We start from the raw sequence: 23,476 nt of genomic DNA, 5'->3' as shown, positions 1-23,476 counted from the left end.
ATAGTGATCATAAGTCAAGACTACATGTATCTAACTACATGTAACTAATATAACTACATATTGTGTACATATATCACTAACAACAACATACATAATAGCTTGCCGCTACATACCAGGAAGCAGAGAATTCTGCAGAATGTGGTCATAAAAGGCCAGATGGCCACTGAGACAATCCAATAGGTGCGTTGCTACCTATTAGTAGGATTGCACTGAAGAGGAAATCATGAACAGATAAAACATATATTAGGAGTATGATAAATAAATAGTGATCGCTGGGCACAGAACAAGCATTCATTTGCCAGGCTTTGTTCTCACCAACCAAAGCTTGAAACAGCATGAAATCATGGCTCCTTATGAGAAAGAAATCTGATCCCTCAGAAGAACCTCAGGTGATGGGCTGTGTTGAAGTGCACACATGTTCAATTTCCTAAGGCTGAGAAACACTACAAGTGGTTCAGGCTGAAGAAGAGTCTCTTTCCCTTCCGCTTAATATTAGTCTTAAACTTTGCTACTTTCTGCATACAGTTCGGCCATTATTCTGAGCCACAGAAAGTAGAAAACTTTAAGATTAATATCCAAGCAATAGTTGAAGTCCACACATATATTACAAGTTGTTAAAGCTGAGAAATCCAATCCTACAACGATGCTGGTGAAACTTCACCAGGTGTGCGTTGTCATTCATGAGTCACTGTGTGAATGAATATGGGTGGTGCTGGATAAAAAAGAGTCTATAGTGTTGACAACTGTAGCCCTGTCGGTATGCAAAGGTGCTCAACACAACTATCCCTGTTTAATCCAGTAAGTCTGGGTTTGCATTGACACAATAAATCATAAACTAAGTGTAAGAAGCGAGTACCCGAAACGTAAGAAACCAAAACGTGGTCGGATAAGGCTGGTTTCCGACTTGCAAGCTAGAAAACTTCCCCCATCTAACTATCCCTCCCCAAAAATTCAGTTGTTGCTGCCAGAACATTCAGGGGTACCTGGAGAAAATGGCTTTTGGGAACTTCACCTAGAAAAACTGTGGCTAACCCTGTGCAAAAAATTCCAAGTAGTCCTCAGCTTATAACCACAACAGAGCCCCAATTTTTTGCTGCTATGCAAGGCAGTTGTTAAGTGACTGTTGTCTGTTAACTGTTAATATTAAAGTGATTGTTGGCCCATTTTAAGTGAATCATGCAGTCAATAAGTGAAATTGCCTTCCTCCATTGACTTTGGTTCTCAGAAGCCAGCTGGAAAGGTTTACAAATGGTGATTACATGATCCTGTCACCAATGCTAATTGCCAAGTGCCCAAACATTGATCACATGACTGTGGGGAACGGCAATGGTGGTTTGTGTGAAAACCGGTCATAAGTCACTTTTCTCAGCGTCACTGTGTACTTCAAATGGTCGCTAAAGGAATGGTTGCACGTTGAGGATCTCCTGTAGTCAGGCCAACGGACAGGACCAGTGGCGCTTCCGCCTTAGAAAGCCAACCATGAGGTTCCAGAGGTAGTCCTCAACTTACGACCACAACTGAGCCTGAAATTTATGTTGCTAAGTGAGAAATTGGTTAAGTGAGTTTTGCCCCGTTTTACGACTTTTCTCGCCACCTTTGTTAAGTGAATCACTACGGTTCTTTTCATTAGTAACACGGTCCAAGGGAACCCAATTTCCCCAGACTTTGCTGGTCAGACGGTCACAAAAGGAGATCACATGACTTGCGGGCACTGCAACCGTCATAAACGCGAGTCGGTCGTTAAGCATCCGGATGGAAATCGTGCGCGCGCACACGCGCGCGTGTAGCTGCAACAGTGTGAAAAATGGTCCCAAGAGCCTTGGTGGAGCACTGGGCTAATGCCTCCTTAAGTATTTATTTTATTTATTTATTTATTGAGCTTATATACCAGCTGCCTGCAATCAGTGCAGGTTCGAATCCCACCAGGCTCAAGGTTGACTCAGCCTTCCATCCTTCCCAGGTAGGTAAAATGAAGACCCAGATTGTTGGGGGTAATAAGCTGAGTTTGTAAAAATGCCGCTGGGGGGGCGGGGGCGGCGAAAGCCCTAATAAGCAGGCATATTATACACAGAATGAAGGCTATTTTCTTTTAACTTCTGTATTATTGTATGTTATTGTTGTTAGCCACCCTGAGTCCTTCGGGAGATAGGGCGGCATATAAGTCCCAATAATTAATTAATTAATTAATTAATTAATTAATTAATAAAGCAAGCTAAGAACATTGATTTGTGCTTCTTAGACTGTAAGCCGCCCTGAGTCTTCGGAGAAGGGCGAGATATAAATGGGATTTTTAAAAAAAAGTCACTCTTGAACGGTCACTCAGCGAGCTGCTGTAAGTCGAGGACTACCTGTATTGGAGCAGTGGGCTAATGCCTCCTTAAGTAACACCAGCTGCCTGCAATTAGTGCAGGTTCGCGTCCCACCAGGCTCAAGGTTGACTCAGCCTTCCATCCTTCCGAGGTAGGTAAAATGAGGACCCAGATTGTTGGGGGCAATTAAGCTGACTTTGTAATAATGCCGCTTGGTGTGTGTGTGAAAGCCCTAATAAGCAGGCATATACATAGAATGAAGGCTACTGCTAAGCTTGTAAGCCGCCCTGAGTCTTCGGAGAAGGGTGGGATATAAATGGAATTAAAATAAAATAAATAAATAAAATATTATACACAGAATGAAGGCTATTTTCTTTTAACTTCTATATTATTGTGTGTTATTGTTGTTAGCCGCCCTGAGTCCTTCAGGAGATAGGGCGGCATATAAGTCCCAATAATTAATTAATTAATATACATACACACACACACACACATATATATATATATATATATATATATGATGACGGATGGGATTTCGTCAAAACGTTGCTCTTACACCTTCAACTCTACGTGGGGGAAAAACCCGAATGACCAAAGATCCATATGTGTGCTTCTTAGACTGTAAGCCGCCCTGAGTCTTCGGAGAAGGGTGAGATATAAATGGGATTTTTTTTTTTAAAAAAAGTCACTCTTGAACGGTCACTCAGCGAGCTGCTGTAAGTCGAGGACTACCTGCATTGGAAAACAGGCGGGTTTCCGGGTCGGGGGAAACGCGTTCGGACGTGCAATAAGGCCAACCCTGAGGGAAACGGGTCGCGCCGGCGTTTGTGGCGCGAGGGGCAGCGGCTCCGAGCCTTTGCCGCGCTCGCCAGGCGCCCGCCGTCTTTTTCCTCCCGGCTCTCCTCTGCCGAGCCCCGCGGGGGGGGGTGGGCCCGGAGGCTGCGCCGCTTCCTTGACGGGAAGGAACCTGGAGCGCAAGGAGGTGGAGCGAGCGCTTTTGCCGGCTCGGCGCCGCCTTTGCCTGCCTGGCGCCTGAAGGCTTCGCACCTCCGGGGAAGAGCCGGAGAGTCTCCCCGAGTTGCGCGGGGAGCGAAAGGATGAGTTGAGGCGCTGCCCCGCCGTGCCAGCCAGCCAGCCAGCCAGCCAGCCAGCGATCCTGGGGGGCCGGACGGAGCCCGCTCTCCGCCTGCAGCTGGCGCCGTCGCCGACGACCCTCGCCCAGGCGTGGGCAGCCAAGCAGCGGCGGCGGATCATGATCCTCACACGTAAGCGGCCGGCGGGTGGGCGACTCGCGGGTTCTGGCTTCTCCCAGCCGGCTCGTCCCGTGCAAAGACAAGTCAGTTGGGGAATAGGGGGGAAAAAAAAGCTTCGCCGTTTCGGAGGCAAAGCCGGTTCGGAGCGAGCTCCTAGGCGCTCTGCACATGCTCCATCCCGAGCAAGCGGGCGGGGAGGAAAAAGGCTTGCGGAGGGAGCTAAGCCAAAAGGGGGGAGTTGTCGTTGTTGTCGTTGTTGGAAGAAGAAGCTTGCGCCCTTTTTGCACCACCACCGCCGTTCGGCTGCTTGCCGGATCCTCTTGGGCTGGCTTTTTTTTTTCCTAGCGCCCGATCCTTTGCAGCTGAGGCGGGGCCGGCGCAGGAGCCGGTCCGACGGCGCGAAACGGACTCGGGGGGTCTTCAAACTTGGCCCTTTGGCGACTTGTGGACTTCAACTCCCAGAATTCCTCAGCCAGCTACGCTGGCTGAGGAATTCTGGGAGTTGAAGTCCACAAGTCGCCAAAGGGCCAAGTTTGAAGACCCCCGACTTAAGCGAACAGGGGGTCCGAGCGGATTTTTTTTTTCCCCTCCGCCTTTTTTTGCGCGCGAGTCTTGAGGCTGGCGCTGCCGTGGTTTGCGCGTGTTGCGCTTGGCGGAGTCGAATAGGGCAGAGAGACCTTTACCTTCGCACGTAGGCAAAGCGCTTTGCAAGTCTTCGGGGGGGGAGGGGGCAGGAGGAGGAGGAGGAGGAGGCTTCCTTCCTCTGGCAAGAACTGAAGGGAATCTGCGTTTTTGTTTTTTTGTTTTTTTGTCGCCGGGCCTGGTTTATTTCATCCCGCGTCGTCGTCTCCTGCTGAAACCTCTGGCTTGCCTGTCATAAACTTATTTTGGGGGGGGGTTGCATTTTCCCCTCAGTAATGAAATGTTTCCAGGCCGCTCATTTGGACTGGGGGGGGTTGCGCGGGGGGGGGGAACCCTTCATTGAGCTGATTCTCTCCTTAGCTGTGCATTTTATATAAATGCGTTTTATATAAATGCGTTTTTGCGCTCTGCAGAATTCCGTTCAGTTTGTTTGTTTGTTTGTTTACTTATTTATTTATTTATTTTATTTATTTGTTTTATTGTTGGGGGCAATAAGCTGACTTTGTAAAAATGCCGCTTGGGGGGAAGGGGGTTGAAAGCCCTAATTGTTGGGGGCAATTAAGCTGACTTTGTAATAATAATAATAATAATAATAATAATAATAATAATAATAATAATAATAATAATAATAATAATAATAATTTTATTTGTATATGCCGCTGGTGTGTGTGTGAAAGCCCTAATAAGCAGGCATATACATAGAATGAAGGCTACTGCTAAGCTTGTAAGCCGCCCTGAGTCTTCGGAGAAGGGCGGGATATAAATGGAATTAAAATTAAATTTAAAAAAAAATTAAATTAAATTAATAAGCAGGCATATACATAGAATGAAGGCTATTGCTTCTTAGATTGTAAGCCGCCCTGAGTCTTCGGAGAAGGGCGGGATATAAATGGGATGAAAATAAATAAAAATAAATTGATTTATTTATTTATTGAGTTTATATACCGCGCCCTATTCCCCTAGGACTCAGGGCGGTTTACCAGGCAATTAAAACATAAAATGCAAAAGTTAAAAAATCAGTTGAAACAGTAATTAAATGGAAGCCCTAACAATGAAGTCTAAAATCCAATGAAAAATGAAAAAAACCCTCAGTCTGGGCCAGACAGCTGGAAGAGCCGGGTTTTCTGTGCTTTCTGAACCGTTTTAGTTTTTAGTTCTGGCCTTTCTTGCAAAAGTCCCAGCTAGTAGAGAATTGGAAGTGTTCAGTCCAATAAAGGTAAATAATGGTAATAAATAATAAAGGCTGAAAGGCTTTTTGTCATTTAAGGTACCTTCTTTCCTCAAACTCCTGATTTATTTAATGAAGCTAAGCCACAAAGACAGCCAATCCGATAAACCTAGCGCACATCACCCAGATGTATTATTTCAAGCATTTCTACAGCCGTCAGTCATACTGGCTGGGAATTACGGGCCTTGTAGTCCAGCAGTCTGGACAGAGCGTAAAGGGAAAGGCTAGCACCCTTCTAGATTTAACATTTTAGCCTAAGGCTGCTAGGGAAACAGGAAAAAAGGAAGGAATCCTTGCGTGGTTGAAACCATGTGGCAGCTTCTCCTTGAAATGTGTTTTAAATTAGTAGTTTTTCAGTTTCCAGCCAAAATGCTTCCCAACGTGCCATTCATCAAGTCCCAAGTAACTGGGAAGAGTAGTAGGTAGATATTTAAAAGGAGGAATAGGTGAAAGGGTTAAATTGGGGTGGGTGGGTGTTAAGTGCCAAAGAAAGGAAAGCTTACAGTTCCCTTTTGAAGTTTTCCAGTAATTAGTCTGGTGGCTTCTAGGAGCCAGAGACCTCCCCCCCAGTGCCCAAACTCCTGATGTCATCTTAGGCGCCTTTGATCTCTTAAGGAGTAACACCCACCCACCCAGTAGTAAACAGTGCTTTGTATTTCCAGCACAAACAGAAAACAAATTCTTTTTGTTCTCTGGCATTTCAGTGCCACCCTCATTTCTGCTTTTACTCATCACAAAAACTTGTCAATGACATACTTGTGGCATCATTGTGGGCAAAATGATTCCATTAAGCTAATGAAGATCATCCCTAATAGCAGTAAATTGGAGATTACATATTTAGATTCACTCTCACATTTCTTCTCTCTCTCACACACACACTCTCTTTCTTTCCCTCTCGGAAATAATAAGTCCCCCGAATGACAAAATCAAAGCATTTGGAGATTCCAAGTTGAAACTTGGAAGTTACTCTGATGTTTTTGCTTTAAAAATGAGCGACATAATATGGGTTTTCAAAGTGGAGCCAAAATTTTTATGCATTCTTATTTGACTGTAAGGCTGTCTAAACTGATGGGGCTTTAATTATGGATATTATCTAGTAGTGCCACTGGTTAACTAGCATTTCTTAACCTGGTTTTGTGTAGATGTCTTGAGATTACAGTTTCCAGAATTCCCATTTAGTGTGACGATTGAGAGGCTAGCTAAGATTTCTGGGTGGGGGTGTATTGCACCAAGTCGGAAAAGTCTTAACTTGGCATCAAGCTGTTCAAGAAATTGAAGAGCTCCTTACTGTCCAAATAGATTTACTTTTCAATAGGTGGCAGCATCCTGCCATATTTGTCTGTATTTGAAAGCAATGCGCTGTCAAGCCTCATTAGCACTTAGAAGGGTGACCACCAGGTTATACCAAATCTATAGGTGATTCATTTAGTTATTTTCATGCTGGCTCTAGCAGAAGGCAGCAAATAAAAATCCTTGATGTCATTTGCCCCTAACAGAAAAGAGTGGGCAATTTCTCAAGAATCCAGCCCATTCTTAATATTTAAGGGAAAGAGGATGGCAGTAGGCAGGACAGTGATACAAAATGAGTTAGTATTACATGATGCAAAAACAGATAAGCCAAAATGTACATTTTTGTAGCATGTGTTCCTCTGAGGAGGGACTATCCTTAACAGTGTCAGATTTATTTTCAGGTTTCCAGTGCCTTTTTGCATTTTCCCCATCTCAAAACAAGGTGAAAATTACACTACCAGTCTTCTATGGCAGGGATTTTCAACCTTTTCACCCATTCTACCACTTTTAGGATATGGCAACGTCCGAGTACCACCAGTCGCCTAGCAAGGTGTCAAAAACTTGATGACCAAAAAAAGGAAAAAAGTGATGAAGTACAGGTAGTCCTCGACTTACAACAGTTCGCTTAGAGACTGTTCGAAGTTACAATGGCACTGAAAAAAGTGCCCCCCAAGCCACAGCCGAGCAAGACACCTGCCTGCCCACCCGGCAGCGCTCTTCCTCCTGTCCGAGATTTTCATTGTTGTGAGCATTTCTGTTGAGGATTGGCAGCGGGGGTGGGGTGTTTGGTTTTTATTCCCCCGTCTGCTGGGTTGTTGCAGCAGGTTTTGGTCACTTCACATGACCCTGGGACACTGTGACCGTCATAAATATGAATCAGTTGCTAAGCATCTGAATGTAAATCACAAGACCCTGGAGATGCTGCAACATTCCAGCTGATCAGCGCTTCTTCTGGGCTCAGAAGCGCCAGGATCAGCGCCGAGCTCCAGCTGGAGCCTAGCGCTGATCCTGGCATTTCCACTGAGCCCTGACAGCCCTGCAGCTCCAGCCGTCTCTCGCTCAGGCTTGTGCGCTGCTGCCACCGGTTCAGCTCATTCCCCTCCCCCGCTACCACTTTTCTAGGATGGTCGCGTACCACCTGCCAGGTGCCAATGTACCACAGGTGGTACCCATACTACTAGTTGAAAAGCCCTGTTCTGTGGTTATACTACACCTGTATAATGGCCCAGTCACTAAACGTTTTGGCCAGCCTTCCAGGGCTCTGAAATATGCAAAAAGAAAGGCTTAGAGCACACATGTCAAACACAAGGCCCGGGGGCCGGATCCGGCCCGCGAAGTGGTTTCATGTGGCCCGCGAAGCCATCCTGGAAACAGTGAGGGAATGGCTCCCACTGCCTTGGCTCTGGCCCAGAGACCCTCCTTCTGCCAGAGACCCTCAGATCTGTCCCACTCCTGCCCAGGCCCCCATAGGGACACTTGATGCGAACGATGTAGAGCTGGCCACGCCCACCCAGCAGGCCACACCCAGTCTAGCCATGCCCACCCAATAGGCCACGCCCACCCTGGCCATACCCACCCAGCCCCCTGAGGGCAACCGCAATGCTGATGCGGCCCTCAATGAAATTGAGTTTGACACCCCTGGCTTAGAGGAAAGGTACACAAAATGATGCTTGGGAATTCCTCCATTATCACAGACTTTGAATACTATTTGCAAGGTTATAGCAAAAAGAGTTTATTTGCACGTAGGCCATGTTCTTGAATTTATCCTGGCATCTGGATGCAAAGTGTTGGACTGATTCTGGGTTTGATCCAGAAAGACCTTTTTAAGCCTGCTTTTAGGTGAAATAGGCCATTGCTCCATCCAATCAGCTGCCTTATTGAATGCCCTGGGTTTTCCAACCCTGCTTTCTTGAGACATTTCAATGTAGGTGCCAAGGATTGAATCTGGAGTTTTATCAACTGAATACATCAAAATACAGTAGGTGCATTTCGTTTAATTTCATTCATTTTCAGTTCCTATGGCTTGCATGGCCAGATAAGGCACTGACCCAGCCTTGCTGCATTGGTAAGTTTGTGTGGGTTGTCAAAAATTCTGCTTTTTCTGGCCACAGGGTTAATAATATAACATGGTACGTTTTTCTGGCATCTTGATAGTGGGATATATGATATTAGTCATGCATCATCAGGAAGCCTTAAAGTTAGATTTCATGCATTTTGCTGGTGAGTTTTTAGCAAAAATGCACATAGCAAGAAACTATAGATAAACCACATACTGCCTCATCTCGAGACAGGCACAGAATGAACCAATGCCACCAACACAGAATTGGCTTCTTCTTTTAGTCACTATTTAATGTATTCCCCCATCCCTCAACAACAGTTACCACAACTCTTCCAAGGAGTTAAAAGTACCAGTGGGACAAGGGGCGGAGGGAGATCAAACTCGCATCACGTGACATATCACAACTTTTTTTTGCATTGCCGGGGGGTGGGCGCGGCCTCCACATGATGCAATCAGCCCGCAGGCCAGCAGTTTGAGGCACCCCTGCTCTAGACCAGGGCTTTTCAACCAGTGGTACGGGTACCACCCGTGGTACATGGGCACCTGGCAGGTGGTACGCGACCATCCTAGAAAAGTAGCGGGGGAGGGAATGAGCTGAACCGGTGGCAGCACCGCACAAGCCTGAGCGAGAGACGGCTGGAGCTACAGGGCTGTCAGGGCTCAGCGGAAGCGCCAGGATCAGCGCTTCTTCGGGGCTGTCAGGGCTCAGCAGAAGCGCCAGGATCAGTGCCAGGCTCCAGCTGGAGCTCGGCGCTGATCCTGGCGCTTCTGAGCCCAGAAGAAGCGCCGATCAGCTGGAATGTTGCAGCATCTCCAGGGCCTTGTGATTTACATTCAGATGCTTGGCAACTGATTCTTATTTATGATGGTCACAGTGTCCCAGGGTCATGTGACCAAAACCTGCTACAACAACCCAGCAGACGGGGGAATAAAAACCAAATACCCCACCCCACCCCCGCTGCCAATCCTCAACAGAAATGCTCACAACAATGAAAACCTCGGACAGGAGGAAGAACGCCGCCGGGCGGGCAGGCAGGTGTCTTGCTCGGCTGTGGCTTGGGGAGCACTTTTTTCAGTGCTATTGTAACTTCAAACAGTCACTAAGCGAACTGTTGTAAGTTGAGGACTACCTGTACTTCATCACTTTTTTCCCTTTTTGGGGGGCGGTCATCAAGTTTTTGACACCTTGCTAGGCGTCTGGTGGTCCTCAGATGTTGCCGTATCCTAAAAGTGGTACAATGGGTGAAAAGGTTGAAAAGCCCTGCTCTAGACTAATACAAGGGACGCGGTGGCTCAGTGGGTTAGGATGCTGAGCTTGTCGATCAGAAGGTCGGCAGTTTGGTGGGTCGAATCCCAAGTGCCGCGTAACAGAGTGAGCGCCTGTTACTCGTCCCAGCTTCTGTCAACCTAGCAGTTCGAAAGCACGTAAAAATGCAAGTAGAAAAATAGGGACCACTACGGTCGTTCCGTGCGCCTTTGACGTCTAGTCATGCCGGCCACATGACCACGGAGACGTCCTCGGACAAGCGATGGCTCTTCGGCTATGAAACGGAGATGAGCACCGGCCCCTAGAGTCGGAAACGACTAGCACGCATGTGCGGGGGAACCTTTACCTTTACCTTTTAGACTAATACAAGCATTGAGATGTATGCATGTACCTCTTTCAATTCCAGACTAGGATTGCTATCCATGGTTCAGTTGGTTGTTGTTGTTGTTCAGTCATGTCCAGTTCTCAGCATCTGCCCAAACAAGTCCCTGCAGTTTTCTTGGCAAGGTTTTTCAGACCTAGTTTGCTGTTGCTTCCTTCCTAGGGGCTGAGAGAAAGTGCTTGGTTCAAGGTCACCCCACTAGCTTTGTGTCTAGAACTCAAAGTCTCCCAGTTTTCAGCCTTAAGCCTAAACCACTACACCAAGGGTAGGCAACCTCAGCTCTCTCATAATTCAGTTACTCTGGAGTAAATCAATGGATTGCAGGATTCAGAAGAGGTTAGACTACTTGGGCCCCTGGCAAGCAAAGCAATTCCGGAGATAAATGACCTTGTCCAGCTAATGCAGCCTCCCCACCCCACACCCCACACCAGCCCCCAAGATGAAATTTCAGGCGGAATAGCAGAAGGTTTTGCCTCTTAGGAGTATGCCCAGCTTTTTGACTTCCATCTTATCTCTCAGTAATGGTCCTTTCTCTCTCTCTCTCTTTCTCTTTTTCCTCCTCCCTAAGCATTTGTGGTTTGTCAGGCTGTAACTTTATCCCAGGCATCATTTACAGATGGGTTTTCTATCTTGGGCTATGGGGAGTCTCAGATGCATGGAGAAAATTTTCCCAGGAGTCAGGATGCTGAAACTCTAGTTACATTTGCAATGTTATTTGTAATGAACTAGAAAGAATATAATAGCCAAACAGATTGAGGAATTGTGTGTTTGGGTATAAGTGTATCCACTGCTCAAGAGTTGGATTACTTTAGCATCCATCTGGCCTGCAAATGTGTTGCTCGGCTACATTTCGGACCGAAGCCAATTGTCTTTGTGTTCCTCTAACTTGCTGCTTTTGGCTTTACCGTGTTGTCTTTCTTCTTGGTTCAGATGGAAGAGACGTATTTGACTTAGCTAGGAAGTTTTTTTTTAAAAAAAAAAAAACAGGAGAAAGTTCAGCTGTGAATCAACAGCTTTGCCAATATTCCAGAAAGTGAGCCTTTGTAAGTAAAAGATAGTCAATGAATGCATTTGTCTGGAAGCGGATTGATAGCTGTGACCAGCGACCAGGTTGTTACAATCCTGGATTATGTGGCCTTTTCCAAGTGGAAAAATCCCTTGTCAGAAAGATTCTGCAAGATTCTTGGGATGTCTTGTTTCAGATTTGTTTCAGAAATATAATGTTATGAAAAATCTTGGAAGGAATAATGTTTATGCTTGAATATTTCAATCTCAGAGGCTACCGAGGTCAAGGCGTCTGAAATAGTTCTCAATCCTTATGACATTCATGCAAAGCCACTGTTAAAGTTCATGGATTTCAAATGAAATACAGTACTGGGATGGTCTTAATAAGATTTCTCAGTTATTTTATGGCATCCTGGTAGACACTCAATGTGACCAGGGCCATTTTTTCTTTAAAGCCTACCAAATCCAGTGTATCTGAGAAAAAGAAAGCGATTAAAAAAAAACCTGGAAATTGTCTTATAGCACCATCTTTTTTTCCCCAAAAATGTTTTATGTCCTACATACTTTAAAGAAATCAAGTCTGGATGAATCTCTTCGGCAACTCACAGGCTAAGCAGCATTAGCCTTCTCCCACTTTTGAAGTAATAAGTATAAAAATCATTGTACAATCTGGAGGAAAATGTATCCTTTCTCTGTAAGTATACTTTCTAGAGAGAAATAAATATTGGCATCAGGTGCTAAAATGTACAGCAGGGTCAAAACCTTTCCTAAGGCCCACAAAATTCTATACGGAGTTTGCCCAGCCAGCACATGAGAAAAGAGCATAATATACAGAATACATGGAATCTGGTTAGTAGGTACACTTTAGAGCAGGGGTCCCCAACCTTGGCAACTTTAAGATCTCTGGCTGGGGAATTCTGGGAGTTGAAGTCCACAGGTCTTAAAAGTTGCCAAGGTTGGGGACCCCTGCTTTAGAGGGATTCAATTGAAAATCTTACTAATCTCCAGTGTGAAGTATTAAGTACCAGAAGAATTTCTTGTATTACTTGTGGGCCAAAGTGTTGTGTGCACTTTTGCCTCCGATTTCAGTTGCGTGGTCCTGCAGTCTGTAATGTATGAAGGTTAAACAGGATGGTCCTGTACTGTAAACACAAGTTTCTCTAGCAACAGGAAGAAGGAAATGAGACTATGCAACAGACCTGACAGGCTCCAGACAATGCAAGACCCACCCTAGCATGTTTAGTGGATCACCAAAGACCTAAAGGCACAAAAATAACTTCAGATGTTTCCCCTTCCTCTTTAAGCTTATTTCAAAAGTATTGCCAAAGGCCAGTGTGTAGCATCCTATTGCTTTCCATTCTGGTACAACATTGGGATGAACAACCTACATAGTCTGGAGGCAGCTTAGCATTTTTATAAGTTTGTTCATTTTATCGTAGAGAATAAAATACAGAACAGTAAAACAAACAAAATGTAACAAAACAAAATCATACATTCAACCCTAACCACAAAAAAAAAATAGTTTACAGAAAAGGAGGAAAAAGCGGTCAGTTAAGTTGTAACATTTTACATGTAGGATCCACCCTGGCTGAGTGCTGAAAGAAAAAAAACAATGAATTCTCCTCCCCTTTTACAAATGTATACCAACATGTGTGTGTGTGTACATATCATACATACATACACATAAAGGTAAAGGTTCCCCCGCACATGCGTGCTAGTCGTTTCCAACTCTAGGGGCCGGTGCTCATCTCCGTTTCAAAGCCAAAGAGCCAGCGCTTGTCCGAGGATGTCTCCGTGGTCATGTGGCCGGCATGACTAGACGCCAAAGGCGCAAGGAACGCTGATACCTTCCCACCGGAGTGGTCCCTATTTTTCTACTTGCATTTTTACGTGCTTTTGAACTGCTAGGTTGGCAGAAGCTGGGACGAGTAACAGGTGCTCACTCTGTTATGCGGCACTTGGCATTCGACCCGTCAAACTGCCGACCTTCTGATCGACAAGCTCAGCGTCCTAACGCACTGAGCCACCGTGTCCCTTACATACACATGTACATATATAAAAGATAAAAGAAGAAAAAGCAGATGACAGGTTGAGCTAAACATTACACTAATCTTCAAATCTCTCTGTTAACCATCTGTTATTATATTTAGTACGTAGAAAGTCTACAAATCGTTTCCAGTCTCATATAGCACCCCAAATTGTTTTTCAATTGGCTTGTCCATCATATCTAAAAAAAATGCTTCAGGTTTCATTAATGAGGCCACGTAGCAATTTTAAAAGACAATGAGAGCCACAGTTTTGGGGGGGGGACCGATTCAGAGTGCTGTGGCTCAGGGGTCTTCAAACTTGGCCCTTTTCTGACTTGTGGACTTCAACTCCCAGAATTCCTCAGCCAACGTCCCTGACAGAATAACATATTCTTGATGATTCGTCGCCTGGCTGAGGAATTCTGGGAGTTGAAGTCCACAAGTCAGAAAAGGGCCAAGTTTGAAGAATCCTGCTGCGGCTCATCACTCAGAGCTGAGTGAAACTTGCCATTGCTTTCTTTTGGTTGTTTTGAAGAGAAGGAATTAGCTTTTTTCTCTCTCTCTCTCTCTCTCTTAACTTCATGAAGATTATACTAGGTATTAGAATGATTGTGTGTTTCCTATCTCAAAATAAGAAAAGCTACCCATTTTCAGAACTAATAAGTTTTGAAGAGGGCCCACTGTGGGGACCTCCAGACTGGCCATCCCAATTTATTGGGACAATTGTAAAGGGCAATTATAAGAAACTTAAGTAATTGTGGCCATGTTACTTTTCTTGTGCAATCCAGGTGAGGCCAGCAGATAATTATACACAGTTACCAACAATCCTAGCATTTTTTCCACAGCTGCAGCATCCCCCTTTTGGATCAGCAAGCGCCATCTTGCACGATCAAATGCAGCATCCGGGTCTTAACTGGGCATTTTTCACGTCTGCATTTATCATATCTTGCCATCTTTGCTTCGGCCTTTCAGGTGGGCTCTTGGACTAGATCAGGGGTAGGCAACCTTGGCTCTTTTATGACTCATGGACTTCAACTCCCAGAATTCCTGAGCCAGCATGGCTCAGCTTGAAAATCTCTCCCTTTCCCCTCAGCATGGCTGGCTCAGGAATTCTGGGAGTTGAAGTCCACGAGTCATAAAAGAGTCAAGGTTGCCTACCCCTGGACTAGTTAATTACACACAGAGAGATACAAAAGTGCTGGCTTTGCTCAGAAAAAGTTGGTATTGGTTTCTTGGGTAGCCTTGGAATGTAGCTTTGATTCAATCTATTTTCCTTCCGTGATAAGGCAATTTACAGTCACCTTGGTCATCAAGCAACGAATCATCAAGAATATGTTATTCTGCCAGGCCACAATAGGCTATGCCATGCCAGAATTGGCACTCCAAAAGCTTTTTCTGTGGATATTCAAGTGATCTCTTAAGCACACCTTTGAGATCAGGCAGTATTTTGCTAGCATGCCTAGAAAGACTTTTCATTCCCCGCCAACTGTTTCTCTGAGTTGTGGCAGCTCTACATTATGCATTTATACACACACATACACACACCCATAATATTTGCTGAGCATTCCTAGATATTTTAAAGCTTAGAATTCATGAATCGAGTGTTCAGTTTGGGGCAATTAATCTGAATAAGTTAAGCCATTCCAGTCATGTTTCTCACCTTATTTATTTCTGCTCACAGGGTCACAGTAACTAAAATAAATCCATGCGGTGAAGAATGCCGACTTGACTTTATTTTCGATTCTATGGCTGATAAATATCAAGGAATGTGAAGGCTGCTCTTTTTCCAGAACTGTAGAATTAGCAGGATGGGTTAGGTTACCTAAGCCAAGTTTACACATATAATTTTTGATGTCTTGTCTCTGGGAAAATGCATCTTTCCAGCAATAGTGAAATAAGATAATGTGTACCTTCAGAAATAGAAAGATTAACTATAGTGTACCGTGACAGAGGAATGTCTATATAAGGTCCTTCTGGATGTGTGTGTGTGTGTGTGTGCGTGTATGTTGGGGTTATGCTTTCAGAGGGGAGAGAGAGAAGTGATGAGGAAAGAGGCGTGCTGCTATTTTTTTGGTAGATGTGCCGTTCGGAGGGCTTGCAGAAGTGCCTGGCACCTTGCAGTCTGAGAACTGGCATGTTGAGCCGGTTGCAGGTCATAAACTCCCAGAATTCCTGAGCCAGCATGGCTCAGCTTGGAAACTCTCCCTTTCCCCTCAGCATGGCTGGCTCAGGAATTCTGGGAGTTGAAGTCCACGAGTCATAAAAGAGCCAAGGTTGCCTACCACTGGTCTAAATTGCTTCTTTTGCAAATGTTGGGTGCCTTGATCTCAGGCTGATGCTGAAATCTGCTAAGATGCATCCATCAAAGAACCGGCGGTGAACGAGTGTGCAGACCTTGCATAATTTCTGGTTGGATAGCAGTGGGGAGGTGACCGACTGGGTTTCAGGTTCTGCAGCAGCCATAAGGAAGATGTTGCTGTATTCTTTGCGCAGTCTAGGCAGTGACCAGGAGCTCTGTTCTAGAGGTTATTTATTTATTTAATGCATGGCGATGGTACATTAGTGTTCGTACAGAGTAGTTCTTCGGCTGTCTTTAAGATTGCTAGTCCATTCGCTTCGTGCTTGTGCCCTATCCGGGGTGCACCACAGGGGACAAACTAGCTTCCACACTCTAATAATAATAAGAAGAAAGTTGGAAGGGATCTTGGAGGCCATCTAGTCCAACCCCCTGCTCAGGCAGGAAAACCTATACCATTTCAGACAAATGGCTTTCCAGTGTCTTCTTAAAAAGCTTCCAGTGTTGGAGCATTCACCACCTCTGGAGGCAGGTTATTCCACTGGTTAATTGTTCTAACTATCAGGAAATTTCTCCTTAGTTCTAGATTGCTTGTCTCCTTGATTAGTTTCCATTCATTGCTTCTTGTCCTGCCTTAAGACGCTTTGGAGAACAGCTTGACTCCCTCTTCTTTGGGGCAACCCCTGAGATATTGGGACGCTGCTATCATGTCCCCCCTCGTCCTTCTCTTCATTAAACTAGACCTACCCAATTCCAGCAACCGTTCCTTATATGTTTTAGCCTCCAGTCCCCCAATCATCTTTGTTGCTCTTCTCTGTACTCTTTCTAGAGTCTCGACCTCTTTTTTACATCGTGGTGACCAAAACTGGATGCACTATTCCAAGTGTAGCCTTACCAAAACATCGTAAAGTGGTATTAACACTTCACATGATTTGAGTGACAATTGGTTTGGCAATTCAATTTTTAGTAGGAGCGAACAGCCTAGTTTTTTTTTTTTAAAAAAACACCTCTGTTTGAATTCATATTGCTATGTTTATGTTGGGACAACAACAGAACACAGTCAAATCATCATATTCCTAGAATCACTCAATCCTCTGGTTTTAATTGTTTTCATTTTTAGCTCCTGTTCCTTCATTTCTTAGAAGATCAGTTTCCTCTACTAGTTCCTTATTCCAGGCTTTCTGACACTTTAAAATATTGACAAAATTGAAGACAAAGAGGGAGAAATACAATCTGTTGTCCTGTAGATATTTTGGACAATTGCCACAATCCTTTACTAATGAGCAAACTAGCTGCCACAGAGGCAGATTAATATTCAAAGCATTTTAGAGATCCCAGTTTGCTAAACGCTCTTTCAACCCATACAGTGTTGAGGTGTGCTTCCCTGTCAGATAATTTGGACTTGCTGTTCAGAATCTTCCATATTTGGCTTCTTGTTCTAGCATCCTGAGTTTCCCAAGTTTCTCTTAACTTCTGATCTCATTGTGATATATATATATATATATATATATATATATATATATATATATATATATATATATATATCCCTGTCCATCTTGGGTTTTTCCATTTTTCCAGCCTTGGTGGAGCAGTGGGCTAATGCCTCCTTAAGTAACACCAGCTGCCTGCAATTAGTGCAGGTTCGAGTCCCACCAGGCTCAAGGTTGACTCAGCCTTCCATCCTTCCGAGGTAGGTAAAATGAGGACCCAGATTGTTGGGGGCAATTAAGCTGACTTTGTAATAATGCCGCTTGGGGGTGTGTGTGAAAGCCCTAATAAGCAGGCATATACATAGAATGAAGGCTACTGCTAAGCTTGTAAGCCGCCCTGAGTCTTCAGAGAAGGGCGGGATATAAATGGAATAAAAATAAAAATAAATAAAATACAAAAGGAATCTTGCTTTCTTAATTGCTCTACTCATTCTTCCTTCAAATGCTTAGTTCTTAAGTTGGTTCCATCAAAGGATATTAAAAGTCCATTCTCAAAAATCAGCTATGCTAAGGTGGTTTACAATCCTTGTGTGAGTTCTTCTCCAGAATTAATTACTTATAACAGATAGGCAGGCCTCTAGGGGTGGAGGAACGGCATAGCACAAAGAGTGCATTCTGACTTCATGATGACATGATTGACAGGTAGATAAATGCAGTTTTATCTTTGTGGCGACTTCAGGACTAGTTATTTATTTAACTTAATGCAGTTCTATAACTTGCTGTAAATGCTATGATGTAACATGCATAATTCCATGCCACGTGTAAGCTGCCCTCTCATGTTTGTTCTGAAGTTGGCTTTCAGATGTGATTGTGATTGCATGAGTCAATCTCTTTTAAGTCACATCAAAAGACCTTGCAGTGGTGTCACCACTCTGGATTAGTTGCTTGGATAATTATTTTCTATGTAGAATTTGTAGAATTCTACAAATTATAGAATTTGTAGAATTCTGTAAAGAATTGCTAGTCTACAGTCAACCTATAGAGCAGGGGTGTCAAACTCAATTTCATTGAGGGCCGCATCAGCATTGCGGTTGCCCTCAGGGGACCGGGTGCATATGGCCTGGGTGGGCGTGGCCTACTCAGTGGGCATGGCTAGAGTGCGTATGGCCTACTAGGTGGGCGTGGCCAGCTCTACATCGTTTGCATCAAGGGTGCCTATGGGTGCCTGGGCAGGAGTGGGACACATCTGAGGGTCTCTGGCAGAAGGAGGGTCTCTGGGCCAGGGCCAAGGCAATGGGGGCCGTTCCCTCACTGTTTCCAGGATGGCTTCGCGGGCCGCATGAAACCACTTCGCGGGCCGGATCCGGCCCCGGGGCCTTGTGTTTGACATGTCTGCTATACAGCGCAAGCTATGACAGAATACCTAGGGCAGTGATGGCGAGCCTTTTAGAAACCGAGTGCCCAAACTGCGACTCAAAACCCACTTATGTATCGTCGGGTGCTGAGTGGGTGTGGCCAATTGGGTGGGCGTGGCTGCGGTGTTAACGGCAGACTGGAGGGGACTGAAAAGTTCAATTAATCAATTCCAACTTTATGCGATCTTTTTTTTTCCCCACGAGAAGTTGAAATTGATTGATTGAACCTTTTCTTTTTTTTCTTTTCTTTTTTTTGCACACAGCGGCGGAGGTCTAAAGCAAAAAGGTTTTATAAAACCTAGCTGAAGGCCTAGGACTGGGGCGACGGTACGCGTGCGTGCCCTGTGGCACGTGTGCCATACGTTCACCACCACGGAGCTAGGAAAAAGATGATACGCTTTAGACTTGATAGTGAAAAAGAATGTATATAGGAAGTCCTCAATTTACAACCACAATTGTGACCAGAATTTCCACTGTTAAGCAAGGTAGTTGGGTGAGTCGCATCTTTTTTTTTTTTTTTTTTTTTGCCATAGTTGCTAAGCAAATCACCGCATTTATTAAGTAATTCAAGTGGTCATTAAGCAAATCCAGCTTCCCAAATTGACTTTGCTTGTCAGAAGCTGGTTAGGAAGATCTCAAATGGCGATCGTTTGGGATGCTACAACCATTGTAAATACGTGCTACGAATGCCTGTTAGCTGAACTTTTTTCATCAGATTTTGAAGAAAACATGATTCTTTCTGCATTGAAGGCTCTCTTTGCTTTAAATTAGGAATAAACTTCATATACGAGAATTCTATTACATGTAAGTATTGCTTTGCCTTCAATCCCCATGAGACAGAAATTCTGAAAGACTGTGCTACAACCCTCGCTTCTCTTCATTTGCAGCTTACACAATGCTAATTTCTATTACGGTATGTTTCCTCCTTCCCCTCTCCCATCACATGGTTATGTCATTCGGAGATGCTCCCATTATTTTTGGCTAAGTTCTCTCTCTTTTTTTTAATTTTTGTTTTTTGCTATTGAGGAAATTGCTTTCTAGAAAGTATATTTTATTCCTGGAAAGTCCTGTCCTCTGCTTGCTAGGGAAAAAATGTTGTCTAATGATGTTTGGCAAGATAGAATGGAAAAGAGGTTGATATTTAATGCGTCAGTCTTAGTTTGACTTAACCAGTGAATTATGCAAAGTTTACACAGAATCTCAATAAATATCGCAGTTGGCCAGAGTGAATAAAACAGCATAAATTATGGATGTAATGAAAGAATGCATCCAAACAGGGGAGAAAATTAATTCTGATTATTGAAATTGTATTGCCAACCTCTGTAGAACAATTGTATATGGGTAATTTATTTATTTTTTAACTTGGGTACCTGATATGCCCCTTATTGATCAACCTCCTGCTCCTTGGTTCAGAAGATGTGGGGCGGGAAAAACCCTCAGCCATTGATAATTGTTCCTTGTCTATTCATATTTCCCAACATTAGATATTCTGAAGCATAAAAATGGGGGAAAGTTAGGGCAGGGGCATTCAAAACAGTCAAGGTGATAGCTGCGATTAAAGCTCCATCCTTTTTATGTGTCAGACATTACCGTAAGGGGGTGGGATTTTATGCGGTCATGGCTATACAGTATAGGTAGACCACAATTGAGCCCAAAATTCATGTTGCTAAGTGAAACACTTGTTAAGTGACTTGTACCCCATTTTACGACTTTTCTTGCCACAGTTGTTAAGTGAATCATTGCGGATGTTAAATTAGTAACCCGGTTTGTTAAGCAAATCTGGCTTCTGCGTTGACTTTGCTTGTCAGAAGGTTGCAAAAGGCGACACTGGGGACACTGCACTTGTCATAAATCTGAGTCAGTTACCAAGAGTCCCATGACCAAGAGGATGCTGCAATGTTCATAAGTGTGAACAACCGTCATAAGACACTTTTTTTTAGCACCGTTGTAATTTTGAAAAGTCACTAAATAAGTCGAGCACTACCTGTAATCTTGACTTTTTTGACCCTCTGCAGATGCCCCTGTAAATGAAATACTATAAGCATTATGTGGCCCCTTAAGGACAAACCACTTTTATAACCAGTTTTTGCGTGGATCTCAGTCCGTTTCACCTGATATATTCGCTGAATATCATTTGACTGGAGAAGCATATCAGATTGTAGGTCCTAACACGAAAGTTGCTTAAATCACATACGGTAGTTATATCCCAAGGATGTATGAATCACTTAAAGTGTTCTTGTGGTTTAATTTATATTTTTAGAAATTATTTAGGGAAGTTTCCCTTAAAAATGGTATTATTTTCAATTTCATAGAAGAGTGTCTTGCCAATCTTATTTCAGTCCGTAGATTGCTAAAATTTAAATAATCCTCCTTAGGTTTAAAGTTAAACGTTCGAATATTTGCCTACTGTATATTTTTAGTTTATGAGTATTTTGCAGGCTGTTGTCATATAACTGTTCATATATGTTAGTATTGTCTGAAATAAGCCAACTGCATAAAGGCTTGAGATAGATTTGTATTTCTGAACTCCGTTTAAATACTGACAAAAATTGTCAACAAACTACATAGTAGGGTGGTCACTGAATGAATGAGTGAATGAATGAAATGCACAATATTTTCTTGCAGTCTGAGTTTGCAGTCCAGCAACCAGGCTGAGTTGTGACGTTAAACATATCTTTACTTTTACTGCAATTTTTTTTTTAAAAAATCAAGTAACATTAGTTGGGGGGGACTAATATTTATGGATACTGCAGATGTGAAAGAAGAATGCAGCACAATATTCCTAGTCTTTCCAAATCAATCACATCCCATCAAAGAAGATTCTTTCCTGAGGACTGTAGCAGACGAAGCGGTTACATAACCCTCTAGGCCTCTGGTATCAGACACCTAGCTGATAATATTGCTTCTTTTAAAATCTGAATGTTAAATACAAGATAAAGGTCACATTCGATGGTCCACAAATCTATTTGATCTCTGCTCAGGTTGTTCAGTCACAGCCTAAGGGTGGAATTAGACAGTCAGGTCCCTGAACTATTTATTTTGCCTTTTTATGTATAAAGGGGAAGGAAATAGCAACTAACACAGAAATAGGCTAAAAGAAACTTGGAATTTCTTCTCTTTATTTCATTGCAATCTATTGCTATTAAGCGGATTTTCTCCAGGCCAGTAATAATTAGTAGAAATTGCTTCAGGCTAAAGTTTGGAAAGGCAAAGAAATTATGGTTTAGGATTTGCTTTAATTCCCTGGCTTCCTCTATATGAATCTTTTTCAGGTGTGAATAATTGCATTTTACAGGACAGCTAAATCATGTTTAAGAGGCATTTAATTAGCCTGCTCAATTCAAGTTTGGTTCAAAATACATGTCTTTATAGGAATGGAGTGCCTCTCTCTACTAAAATGTTTATAAAGGACATTGGGGTTGAGTGACATATTTCTTGTTAATTTGCAATGAATCAGTGTGTTTAAGGTTTAAGGTTTTATTGGCTAAAACAGTAAAAATGTTCTCTCCATCAAATAAGTTGAATAAGCAGAAAAGGTGGGGGGGAAGGGGAATGATTGCAGGGAAACCAGAGTTGGTTTTGGGATGAAATGAATTACGAATTTGATGCTGGAATGCATCAAACAATGTTGAGTGTTTCCCTATGCTCAGAAACACCTCGTTCCTTAACACTTAGCACATGTCTGCAGAGCACTTATATATTGTTAAATTAGTGCATATATCAAGATAGTACATCCTCGACTTACGACCACAATTGAGCCCAAAATGTATGTTGTTAAGTGAGAAATTTGTTGCATGAGAATGGCAAACTCCTTTGGGCCTTGTCTTGTGGAAACATCCAACTGTTCTTGGATTGTCGCAGAAAACTAAAGGTCAGATAATACCTGAGTTACACCTGGATAGGAGACTAATAAGAAACCTTAGGATAGCCTGGCAAATAGGAAAGCAATTCTCAAACCATGCAATGACCAACCACTTTTGTACTGTTAGGAAAACTAATGAATAAGGGAATTCATTAAATTACCTCAAGTCAAGCCTGCTCAAAGACCCTGATGTTTGGGAAATTAAAAAGGCATTTGGAAAAGAAGATGACCAAAGACATGGTGTCTGAACATTGTCACTGATGACACAACCAGACCCTCATAAGAGCTCGGAAGACACAGATTACTGATAGAAGAAATGATGTCCATCAGGTCCAGATGAGAAGGAATGAACGTCAGGACAACAAATTTGTGCTGTAACTGACATTTCTCAAATGGCCTTATGCGTCATAATTGCACTTTCAGAAAAAGGTGAGGAAAATCACATCCATTGGATTGCAGTAGCTTTCAAAACAGTTGAGTTGTTTGCAGTGGTGGGATTCAAATAGGTGAACAACCGGTTCTCTGTGTGGATGCTTCCGGAAGCCCGAGCAACAAAAAAATTAGGTACCATTTCTGCCGAAATGGTGCGAACCAGCTGAATCCCACCACTGGTTGTTTCTAAGGATTTCTACCCTAGTCTTTAAAAAAGATTAGATATGGACAAGGCTAAATAAACGGTAAAAATGGACTCTTAGCCACAAATCCTCAATCAGCCAAAATCTTGATGGCAGGAAAAAAAATTGAACTGTCATTAAGGAAAAGATAAAGCTTGAATTGGATGGTAACATTCTGTTGAGGAATTCTTTTAATTTCCCATTGATTTGCATAGCTGCTCATTGGATTAATCCTGTCACCACATTCATTCTAAGACATGAATCATCTTGATTTAGTTCTTTGGCCTTAGGTGCCCAGTTTGTCCTCAGATAGGCAAATAGCATGAAGATAAGGCAGTAAAGGAGTAAGAATGAAGCAATTATACAAAAGTTGGCCTACTACAGAGGTAGGCAACCT

The 23,476-nt window shown here is 43.4% G+C and overlaps 1 protein-coding gene across 2 annotated transcripts in view; it reads left to right on the top strand.

The window, feature by feature from the left end:
• DLC1 (DLC1 Rho GTPase activating protein) overlaps window positions 1–23,476 on the top strand; it is a gene marked incomplete at its 5' end in the record, with an annotated part of 304,905 nt that overhangs the window by 231,554 nt on the left and 49,875 nt on the right. Inside the window, one exon of one of the 2 annotated variants that reach the window (XM_083367227.1) lies at window positions 3,294–3,574. The exons of the other annotated variant lie outside the window; for it this stretch is intronic. Coding sequence (XP_083223353.1) covers window positions 3,562–3,574 — 13 coding nt within the window. Of the gene's footprint in view, window positions 1–3,293; window positions 3,575–23,476 lie in introns of those variants that run through there. 2 annotated transcript variants of the gene reach the window in all.

Source organism: Vipera ursinii, assembly GCF_947247035.1.
Source record: "Vipera ursinii genome assembly, chromosome: 7".
In the NCBI taxonomy this organism is placed as follows: Eukaryota; Metazoa; Chordata; class Lepidosauria; order Squamata; family Viperidae; genus Vipera; species Vipera ursinii.
This window is presented reverse-complemented; position numbering and strand designations above follow the sequence as displayed.